General features: G+C 45.4%; 1 protein-coding gene across 1 annotated transcript; it reads left to right on the top strand.

Annotated features, from left to right (window-relative positions):
- The first annotated feature begins 1,172 nt into the window (after window positions 1-1,172).
- Window positions 1,173-2,123, top strand: LOC144769949 (olfactory receptor 5AP2-like). The gene has a single exon (XM_078654143.1). The coding sequence runs from the start codon at window positions 1,173-1,175 to the stop codon at window positions 2,121-2,123; it is 951 nt and encodes a 316-aa protein (XP_078510269.1).
- The last annotated feature ends 9,641 nt before the right edge of the window (window positions 2,124-11,764 follow it).

The following is an 11,764-nucleotide window of genomic DNA, read 5'->3' as shown; positions in this document are numbered from 1 at the left end:
GTAGACCCAGTTACTAGCCTACCGCACCATTGCATCGACATGTTTCAGCCTTCTTGTGATTCTTGAGGCTTTCTTCAGGACCTAAATATTTTGGTAGCTTATTGCAGCCGCCAATTTTAGTGGTTAACTTACCACTCACTTTGTTACCTCAGATCGGTAGTATCTGAGCGTATGTCATGTTTTCTCTTGGATGCCGCTGAGCGATCAAGGCCTTGTCCCGATACGACAAGTCTGTGGCTTGTTCTGGCTCTGCGTGGCGCTAAAGTGAGTGGTAAGTTAATCACTAAAATTGGCGGCTGCAATAAGCTACCAAAATATTTCGGTCCTGAAGAAAGCCTCAAGAATCACAAGAAGGCTGAAACATGTCGACCCAATAGTGCGGTAGGCTAGTAACTGGGTCTACAATCGCACCATATTTATTTTTTCTTTCTCACCTCACTTTTTCTGGAATAAAATGTCGGCGCTATAGAGTGAAGTAGAGGATTTTAACTAACTACACATGAGCACTCAAACTTTTTCACTGTTTTGATCTCTGGACACTACTGAGAATCAGTTGCTCTACCTCCAGGTGGAGGACAGCACTTAACAAAACCAAAACCCTATGATAATGCTGGAACGTTACACCTAGGCGGAGAAACGAGATATACCGCCAACGGTCTGTGTAGGTTTTTTGAGGGTTTTTTTATATGATCTCAATAAAGACCCTGATTTGACAGGACAAGTGATCCATTCTCTTTTGATTATTGCTGCCTTTGAATGTAACCTACATTTAAAGGCAGAACTTACCTTACATTTCCACAAAACTGTTCCTAATTTTAAATGTTCGCTTTTGCAAATTACACCACACCAAAATGTATACGTCCTCAAACTCCATTAGCAACAGCAACGCTCTGCCAGTTTTGATTCTGTGACCAGCATTGGGATTTGGAATTCAGATACCTCAAATGCATTTACCTCCATACTTACATTGAATTTAGATGCTTTTAATACCATGTGCTGGATGTGCACATTTTGTTTCTCTAACTGTATAACAGTAGATTACACACTGAAATAAAGCTTCTTATTTGGAAATACACTTTGCAGTAAATAAAATCTTCTGGATCTCTCACAATGTTGTGATTTCTTATGTCCTCAGGTCTTCTTTCCAGCTATAACAAAGGTGCTTCGGGGTTATGGAGCTGTTTAATCAAACTTCCTTAACTGAGTTTTTGATTATGGGCCTCTCAGAAAATCCTCTGCTTCAGATCCCACTTGTCATTATGTTTTCACTCCTGTATATAATGACCCTACTTGGAAACCTTGTCATTGTTGCCATAATATGTTTTGACAAACTTCTTCAAACACCCATGTATTACTTTCTCTCAAACTTGTCTTTTCTGGACATTGGATTCACGTCAGTCACAATCCCGAAAATGTTGTCAGTCTGTTCAACAGGCAACAATTCCATCAGCTTCTCTGCATGCATTCTTCAGTTCTATCTCTGCTTTTCCTTCTTGAGCACAGAGTTCTTCTTGCTTTCAGTCATGGCATTAGACAGGTACGTTGCTATATGCAACCCCTTGCGATATACAGTCATAATGAGCAAGAGAGTTGTGGCATTGCTGGCTGTTGCCTCCTGGGTGCTTGGATTTTTAAATATCATCCCACATACTATGTTTATATCAAATTCATTCTTCTGTGGATCCAACAAAATCAAACACTTCTTTTGTGATTTCACAGCTCTTCTGAAACTCTCTTGCACAGATCCATATTACATTAATATTGCAACCTTTTGTTTAGGTGCAGTTTCAGGACTGGGCCCATTTATGTTAACAATAACTTCATATGTGTTGATTGTCTCAAATATATTAAAGCTGCCCTCTGCCAGAGGGAGACAGAAATTATTTTCCACTTGTTCCTCTCACCTGACTACAGTTGTTTTGTTTTATGGGACTGAGCTTGGTCTTTATATGAGACCCACATCAGGGCTTTCCCTGGAAAAAGACAAATTCTTTGCTGTACTGTTTACTGTTGTCATTCCTGTGTTGAATCCCATTGTTTACAGTTTAAGAAATCAAGATGTAAAAAGAGCTGTGACAAAAATCAGACTGAAAATATGGTATAGAGATACTATGCTGCATTAAGATGTGTGACAAAATAAATTCAATATGCCCCATTTCCCAATGCACGAAAAATGGGAGATAACTTCTACCATGGCAATAAACCTTATATAATCATAATTATCCACATGGAGAATTTTCTAAGTTCTATATTTTTCTAACATAATGTTTTGGTTGTGGCAGGTTCCTTTTGTGATGACACCATGCTTGATTCTACAGCCATGACAGATGTGGCTGCACAGGCCACAGTACAGAGGTGGCGGTGCTCCGTCATGGGCGGTCTTCACAAAGTGCTGAAACGGGAGGTGTCGAAGCAGTCGTCATTTCAGATCTTTAAATTGCCTGTGATACCATTGACCATAACAATACAATGAAGACCTCCCTAATAATGTTGTTTACAGGCCTCATTTTTCACTTGATTTGCTCTTTTCCAGCTGAAAGAGAGCAGATAATGTGCTCCCCTTTTGTCTCCTGCACCAAGAAAGTAGGCTATGTTGTCCTGCAAGGGTCAATTGATCTATGGGAAATACATATTCTACATCAGACAGCTCTTTATTGGGTTAGGTCAGTGTTAGCTTTCCCCAAACACCGACTTTGATTTGTTGCCTTGACTAAGTTTCTACCACTCGATGATGGATGTCCTTCAACTTCCTGAATCTGAAATTGCAAAAAATAGAGCTCCCTCTCACCTGCAGTCACATTCATAATCTTAAGGTGTTTTATCCCCCCAACCTTGACATCCAGACTGGCCTGGCCCTAGAAGCATTTACTGAACTGTTTATTTCTCACTAGTTGCTTTCCCTAGAAAAAACAATACCTCTTTCCTTCCTCCCATGCCTGCTTCCCCAGGCCCCTTCTTGGCACTCTCCCTCTCTTCTTCTTGATAATACTAAGACTCTGGGTTGAGACTGGGGTCCACCTAAAGTTATATTGTGGCTTGTTGAAGGGTAACTTTGCCAGTGAACCACTGCCTCTACCTTCTTGCCTCTCTTCTGTAATTCGTTCCTTCTCAAGTGTTTTTCTCCAGCTCCTCTGGAGCAAGAAATGTCCCACCACCCTCATCTGCCGTTGGAGTTTGCTCACCAAATTCCCTACTAGCAGAGGACACAAAAGAACTAATAGAACACAGGCTTCCTTTATCTAGTCTTTGTTTTTATTATCCCTATTTTCTTTTCCCCTATTTTGATTACCCCCATCTTCATCTGTTTCAGCAAAACAGAACTCTGTCATTCTGAATCCTCCTGAGAAGCAGAACTTTCTGAACAGGCTGCTGTATATCTGCCAGAACCCTCCATGTACACCCTCATAATGGCCATGGATATGAATCTCATACTGGTTGCCGACCCCATGTAAATGTAAATGTAAATGTCGTGGTACTTATAGAGCGCAATGTCACCAGACGGTCACCTTGCGGTGTCGCCTATTCAGCTTCCTGGCGCTGATACTCATACCGCTGTGGAACCCCTCCTGGCTTTCCCTGTGAAGTGTCCACTCCTGGGCACCCCCAGGGTGAAGCCAGGCATCCTTAGCGCTGTTGGGGCCGGTGTGGAGGCTAAGCAAGCTATTGCCCAGAGTTGCAGCGTGGGGCCCGTGATTAGAATAGGCACCGAGGCGAGAATAACAGGTCCGAGTAAATTGAGCCCGAGACCCTGCCGAGGCGGGAATCGAACCCTGGTCCCTGGCCAGAACTCTGCATCAGGGTCTGCCGCTCTAACCATTGAGCCACACTCCTCCACCATCCCAACTCAGAACTACATAACGCTGGCTGGGGCCACCAATCGGTGAGGAACAGTTCTTTCATCCCATCACATACGAGGGGAGAGAAGTCCTGTCCATCCAATCCAGTAGTTTTTAAAGAGACACTAAAGCCAACTAGCAGCCAGTATCCCGATTCTATGCCCTCACTCCATAAAAATATTCTGAAGGCGAGATCAACTTTTCTTTTCTTGGTATGATACTAATGCCCCACCTTCTTACCACTTCTGAAATATGAAACTTGAGTGAGAGTTGTGGTTCAAGGCACAACAGGACAGGACCACATGTTGTTCTCCGGGTGGAGGCATCATGGGAACTTGTATTGGCAAAGAGTGGATGGCTGGAGAGAGGCCCTGAACAACACACCTTGATATGGGCTCTGAATATTTCTAAGTGTGCTGGTGCTCCCAGCCTTGCTGCTTGGGGGAAAAGGGTTGAAGGAGTGGAGACCAGAAGACATGTGTCTGTTGGTCCTGGTTCGGAAGAAAAACTACGATTGGTAAAAACATTAGCATCTTGCAAGTCTTGATTGAAATTGTGGGCTTAGTTCTTTAGAGATTAGTAAGGCACTATGCCTCTTGTGGCAACTAGATGCAGAAAAGAATGAGGCAAGAATATTCAGAAGTAACATCCAGTAGACAATTCCAACTGTAAGCAGCAAAAACCAGGGAAAAATTATGAACAAAGGTGTCAAGATCACAACAAAAATAAGGTATCAAATGTGTTGCGAAGCATTCTTCACTTGGAAATCCATTTTTATAAGCCACTGACAGGAACTGGCATGACATCACAAATACAAAGTCTCTGGGCCTGATTTAGATCTTTCCTGATGGGTTACTCTGTCACAACGGTGACGGATATCCTGTCCGCCGGAATATAAATTCCATTATATCCTATGTGATTTATGTATTGGCAGACTGGATATCTGTCACCCTTGTGATGGAGTAACCTGTTGAAGAATCGTCTCAAAGAGGGCGAGACACAGGATACTCCGGTACCTTTAGTTTGGTCCGATCATTTGGCCATACCTCTTGAATTAGAATCTGGCCCGGCAGAACTGTCTGTTCTGACCACCAGCACCAGAGGTCCGATAAGGAGCTACAGGAACATTACCAATGAAGCTCTTGCTCCTTATATAGAGACCAGCATGTACTCGCCTTTGAGAGACGTTGAGGAGGCAGCCGATGGGCTTGCTAATTCTATCACCAAGGCTGTTGTAGCCCCTACATCTTATCGATACTCGGCACGTCTTAAACCGTCTGCCCCCTGGTTCACAGAATCACTAAGACTTTTGAGACAAAGCTGTAGAAGACAGGAGAGAAGATGGAGGAAGACTTGGGATCCTACCGAAAGGGAGGCACACAAGTGTCTGTTAAGAGAATACAAAGCTAGTGTTATCAGGGAAAAACAGGAGTTTTTCTCAAATCTCACTACCTCCCTTACCTCTTCTAGGGAACTTTTCAAGATCGTGGACTCCCTCTGCTCCCTGCAAGTGCCCGATCCAGTTGTGGGCTCACAGGAGCTGTGTAACAATATATCTGAGTTTTTCCATAATAAAATTGAAGATATATATCTTGCCTTGGAAACTCAGAGGAACACCTTTGGGGATCTCTCTCTCCAAACTCTATCCAATGTAGAATTTTGGCCAAGAGACCCCTCCAAGAGCCTTACTCATTTCCCGCTACTTTCCCTTAACGGGCTTGAGCTCCTGTTGGATCGGACCAAATCGTCCTCGCCTCTGGACCCATGTCCTTTGAAGATTCTGAAGGATTGTAGGCTCAAGCTTCTGCCGCCCCTCCTTGAAGTGATGAATGGTGCCATAACTCAAGGCACCTTCCCTTCAGCTTGGAAAAGGGCGATAGTGAAGCCTCTTCTGAAGAAGCCCACCCTGGACCCAGAACAGCTTAAGAATTTTATACCCATTTCCCTGTTACCGGCTCCCGCAAAAATGCTCGAATCTCACCTGAACTTACATCTTTCTACCTTTCTGGATTCCTCTGGGTTCTTAGAGAGTTCCCAGCATGGATTCAGAAAGGCCCATAGTACTGAGTCAGCACTTACTATGGTGGTGAATAATATCCGCCTGAAGGTAGATGCGGGTCAAACCACTGTGTTGGTCTTACTTGACCTCACAGCAGCGTTTGACACCCTGTCTCCCTCTACGTTAACATCGCGCCTGAGGGAGGCAGGGATTGCGGGTCCGGCCTTGAACCTTCTGCACTCTTTTTTACATCTAAGAGAGCAGAGAGTCATGCTTGGAGAGTTCCTCTCCCCTGCTAAATCCTTGCAGTATGGGGTGCCACAAGGGTCGGCCTTGAGTCCGACCCTATTTAACCCCCCTTGCTAGGTTAGTAAAATCGCAGGGGATGGAGGTTGTGTCATACGCCGACGACACCCAAATCATGGTGTCTCTGGCCCACTCTGTTACCACATCCGCCGTCAACTTTAGGACTTGTATGCAGACAGTCTCAGACTGGATGATCCAGAACTCCCTAAAGTTGAATGGCGATAAAACAGTGATTCTGGTCTTTGGCAAGGACCAGGATGTCTGGTCTAGTGAGTGGTGACCTTCATCTTTGGGAACTTGTCCATCTCCTTCCCAATCAGCCAGAAACCTCGGTGTAATATTTGACACTTCACTGTCCATGACTCTACAGGTCAATCGAACAGTGGCCACTTGCTGGGGGGTCATTAAAATCCTCAAAAGAATCTTGCACTATCTTTCTCCTCTAGCACGTAGGCATACGGTGGTTGCATTAGTGGGCTCCAGGTTGGATTACTGTAATGCTCTTTATGCAGACTCCAACAAGGGACTCATTCAACGCCTTCAGGTTGTACAGAACGCGGCTGCTCGATTTGTTTTGGCTCTTCCTAATGCATCCTCTGCCACAATGGCCAGAAAGAGCCTGCACTGGCTCCCTATACAACTGAGGATCTCTTTTAAGATCTTGTGCTTGGCCTATAGAGCTCTTGCAGATGGTCCTTTGGATCCTCTAGGTGCCCCTATTAACTCGCTACATGCCTAGTAGAACCCTCAGATCATCGGAGATGAATCTGCTTGTGGTTCCCCGTGCTAGGAAGGTCCGTTGGGGCAGTAGAGCATTTTCCATCGTCGCTCCTAGGCTGTGGAACTCTCTCCCTCTGGAGATTAAGGCCCAACCATCTTTGTCCCTTTTTAAAAAAGCGCTCAAAACTTGGTGCTTTATCAATGCCTACCCACAATGAGAGCATATTTGCTTTAGCTAGTTTCTTTTTGGTTAGGCGCCTTGACGCCCATTGCGCTTAGTAGCGCTTTATAAATTTGTTTTCATTTCATTTCATTACTTTAGGTAGCTTTATTCGGTAAACTGTAACACATGACCTCAGCCACAGCTGAGAAGCACCACTTCCGATCACACCGCTGACAGGCGCTCACTGTGGAACGCTCGCAGTGGTGACATTCTAAGTGATGTCACTACCGAGTGTTCCACGGCGTACAGGGGGACAGGGGTGATGGGTGGCTGTTAAGGGACGATACCACACATCCCCCTTCCCTAGACAACAAAGTAAATGATCAGGGTTGTAACAGTAAAATAACATTAATAACCTACATAGTCACGTATTGTTCCAGATGTCTGGGACGTTTAACCACTCTCTGGCTGGTTCTACTAACAGGGTGGGATACCTCAGAACGCTCCCTAACAGGCAGTTCTCCACGCACATGTGTTTTGTCTACCCTCCCTTCCCCAAGGTTAGTGTCTACACAGGGAGGGCGGTATTTTACTACTCTTCCCAGATTCCAGATCTTCCCCTCCTGAGTTTTCACAGCATTTCTAAATAGTTTGATGATCTTGGTGGGTTTGCTAAACTCGGACCAACTTGCTCTGCCTGTGGGCGCTTTGATTTTTATGTCATCCCCTACCTTGAACCCTGCCTCTTGTGAGGAATGTAATTTATCAAATCTTTCTTTCCTCTCTATCATGGCCTTGTGCTGTCTTTCTAACCCTTTAGACTCCCTGGAGTGATCAGTCCATCCTTTGTGCCAACCCATCCATCCCGCTGAGAGCTTTGTATTCGGCCTTCTCGCCCGGAGCAATTCGAAAGGGGTGGCCCCTGTTGTTTGGTGTGGAGTCAAACGGTAGGCCTCGGGACACCTCACAATTTACTCCCTCCAATTCAGTCCACTGGTTTTCGCTAACTGGATGCTTTCCTTGAGGGTCTTGTTGAACCGCTCGACCATCCCATTAGTCTCAGGGTGGTAAAGTGCGCATCCTTTGTGCTTAATCCCATACTTCACCAGGAAGTCTCTCATTTCTTTTGAACATTGTTGCACTCCATTGTACGTGAACAGGCTACTGGGTAGGCCTTCTCTGAGAAATAGTTCCTGTAGGAACTCTATGACCGCCTTCGTAGTGATCTCAGGAACCACCTTCACCTCTGGCCATCTCGAATAGAGATCCATGAGTACCAAAATATACGGCGTGCGTATCTCTCCTGTCAGTGGGCCTATTATGTCCAATGCTACTTCATCCCACGGCCCTGAAGAGGGCGGTCTGCACAGAAGAGGAGGTGCATGCTGTTTCAAAACTTTGTCGCTAATCGTACATGGAATACAGTCTCTAACTTTCCTTTCAATCATTTGGTCCATGCACGGCCACCAGTAGTCTTCCCGCATCCTCTGTTTTGTCTTAGTGATGCCCAGATGTCCGTCATGAGCTGTCTACCCGCTGTTCTCTCACGGTATTGGGGGCAATCAGCCTAGTTCCATGAAACAGACATTCGTCAATGACCAACAGTTCTTCTCTGACCATCCAGAATGGGCGTATGGATTTGTCACGTTTGTCCTTGTGTTTCCACTTCCCTTTTACTCTCTCGCACACTCTCATAAGCAGGACATCTGCTCTAAGAGCCTCTTTCCAAGATTCTTCTCCGATGGCCCCTTGGGTAATCACACAAACATTTTCTGTTTTGAAGTCATCCTTGTCTTCGCTGTCCTTCTCGCAAATTTCATCTTCTTCCTTCTCTTCTACTAGGCACGAGAGGCAGTCGGCTGCTAGGTTCCTTGCTCCGGGCACATATTCGACGCAGAACGTGTATTCCTGAAGGTTTACTACCCAACGCCTGATCCTGCTTGAAATTGCGTCAAGCCCATTCCTGCTGAATACTTCAACCAAAGGCTTGTGGTCTTTCCGTAGACAGAACTTAGTTCCCCAGATGAAATCTCTGAACTTGTTCATGGCCCAGTTTACTGCTAAGGCTTCTTTTTTGATTACTGAGTAGTTAATCTCGGACTTCCTCAGAGACCTCGAGGCGAAGTCTATTGTCTCTTCCCCAGACGCTACTACTTGTGTGAGGACTGCTCCAAGCTCTTTCGAGCTCGCATCGGTTGTTACCACAGTCTTCCTATTGGGTATGAATGCCTTGAGGCTGGGTGCTTCTGCAAGTGCTGTCTTCATGTCCTCGAATTCCCTCTGGCACTCCTTATCCCAATCAAACACTACATCCTTTTTGAGTAATTTGCGTATGGCGTATGTCCTTCCCGCAAAGTTCCGCACAAATTTGCTGTAAAATTCCAGCATTCCCATAAATGATTTAATTTCATCCTTGTTCTTTGGTGGCATCAAGTTGGTTATGGTATTTTGGAGTTCGGCTTTCGGTCGGATACCACCAGGTGTCACTTTGTGTTCCAGGAAATCTAGTTCTTTGCAACCAACCCTACACTTTTCCCTCTTTACGGTGAGTCCTTGTGTTCTGAATCTCTCCAATACCTGTCTCAGCCTTGCGTTGTGTTGCTTGTTATCCACTCCAAACACCAACACATCATCTTGATAGCACAAGACACCTTGTATGTCCTTCAGGATACCACCCATGATCCTCTGGAATACAGCTGCAGCCGATACCAGCCCGAAGGGCATTCTTTTGAATTTGAACGCTCCCATGGGCGTCACAAACGCTGTAAGTTCCTGTGAGTCTTCGTGGAGTTTGATTTGGAAATAGGCCGACGTCAGATCCAGGGTTGAAAACACTTTCGCACCTTCCAACATGCTCATCATTTGTGTGATGTTTGGCAGTGGGAATTTGTCGACTACAGCCTCCTTGTTCAGTGCCCTGAGGTCAATGCATATGCGGACCGATCCATCCTTTTTCCTGGCTGCGACGATGGGCGCCAGCCATTCCGTCGCCTCCACTGGCTCTATGACTCCTTGGCTGCATATTTTTTCAAGTTCAGCTCTAACTGCTTCCTGGATAGCTATGGGAAGATTTCTGACTTTGGCCACAACCGGTACTGCATGCTCTTTCAATTGTATCCTGTGTGAGTAATTCCTCAGGCACCCCAGTTCACCACTGAATACTTCTTTGAACTCAGTTTCAATGTTGTCCCAAGTTTCTTCTACTTCCTGAACCAAAATTTGAGGGGTTTTGTTCGGGTTGAGGTAAATACCTAATTCTATTTGGGCTTGCCACCCCAGTATGTTGTCACCTAGCGAGGATACATATACTTTGGATACTGTTAGCCTACCTTTATATTCTACTGTGCCCCAGAAGAAACCCTTCATACTAATGGGTTGTCCACCGTAGCCCCCCGGTCTTACATCCATCTTGCTCAACCTGATTTTGCCTTTTGCCACCCTTTCGAATTCTCTTGCGTTAATTGATCGCTATTTTTGAGCATGAGTCAAACATAGCTTCTACCCCTGTTTTTTCAACCCTTATGATATCTTTAGGATTACTGACTTGCCTACTCTGCACCTGCAGGACAATCTCGTCACACACCCTGGTCGCGTTGTCCTTCGCTGGCTTCTTATAGCCCTGCCCACTTCTGCAATACTGTCTAAAATGGCCTTTCCAGCCACATTTATTACATGTATATTTAAGTGCAGGGCAATCTTTGTCATTAGCCATGTGTCCTAACTTCCTGCACCTGTAGCAGCTGCCTCTGAAGGTCCATCCAGCTTTGCTCTATTTTTGCTCTCTGTGCGCCACCTTTAGCTCTTTGACTTCCAGTACACTGTCCCTTTCTGCCACTACCTCGCTCACTTTAACCTTGCTCTCGTTGTCTTTGCTTTCACTATCCCGTTTGATTTCGCTTACGCATTGCATCATGCGTTCCACCTGCTTAGCAACTATGAGTACCTCTCTTAGTGGCGGGTCATCTTTTAGCCACAACTCCTCACGCACGCGCTCAGTTCTACATGCTAGTACAAACTGATTCCTGATTCTTTCTTCACTTGCACCCCCGAATTTGAATGTTGCAGCTAGTTTCCATAAGTCAGACACAAAATCTTCTATAGTCTCCCCTTCCCTCTGACCTCTCTTCCCAAAATGATATCTTTACATTATAGTGCTAGGTTTGGGGAGGTAGTGAAGATCTAGCTTCTTTACGCTTATTTCTAATTCATTCAAACCCCTGGCTTCTTGTGCACCTAAGTCTGGGAGATGCTCCAACACCTCTTCGCTCTCCGCCCCCAAATTGTACGACAATAGAGCCACTTTTCTCTCCAACCCCAAATTCGGCCCGCACACAGTTGCATAGTTCATAAATACTTTTTTCCATTTTTTCCACTGTATGTTGGGCTCTCCTGGACTCGATAGGAAGAAAGGGGGTGGGGGTACGTTTTGCATACTTCCAAGCACACTCTGCCTAGTTCTTTACCCACTGCACTGGTGATCCCCCACTTTAAGGTATACAGTTAGGCTCTACAAAAACAATTAGTGGCAACAGGGGAGATGGTGATAGATTCTCCTAACTTTTTGACATTCATTTTATCAAAGTCTAGTGTTTAAACACTGTGTACCCTGGAGCCCACTAGATGGCACTGTCCAACTTGTGCCTGCTTGCAGTTAGAGTCTACTTCTCCTACTCTGCACACCAGTTCTTTTCTGGTACTTCGTGTGACTGAAGGAGTCACCGGATTGTGAGGGGACAGCAC

This window comes from Lissotriton helveticus, chromosome 7, assembly GCF_964261635.1.
Source record: "Lissotriton helveticus chromosome 7, aLisHel1.1, whole genome shotgun sequence".
Lineage (NCBI taxonomy): Eukaryota > Metazoa > Chordata > Amphibia > Caudata > Salamandridae > Lissotriton > Lissotriton helveticus.
The sequence above is the reverse complement of the archived record's forward strand: the minus strand, read 5'-3'. Positions and strand labels throughout refer to the sequence as shown.

Bases quoted from the DNA above. Each gene is read 5' to 3' on its own strand.
- LOC144769949 (XM_078654143.1), top strand. From the start codon at position 1,173: ATGGAGCTGTTTAATCAAACTTCCTTAACTGAGTTTTTGATTATGGGC.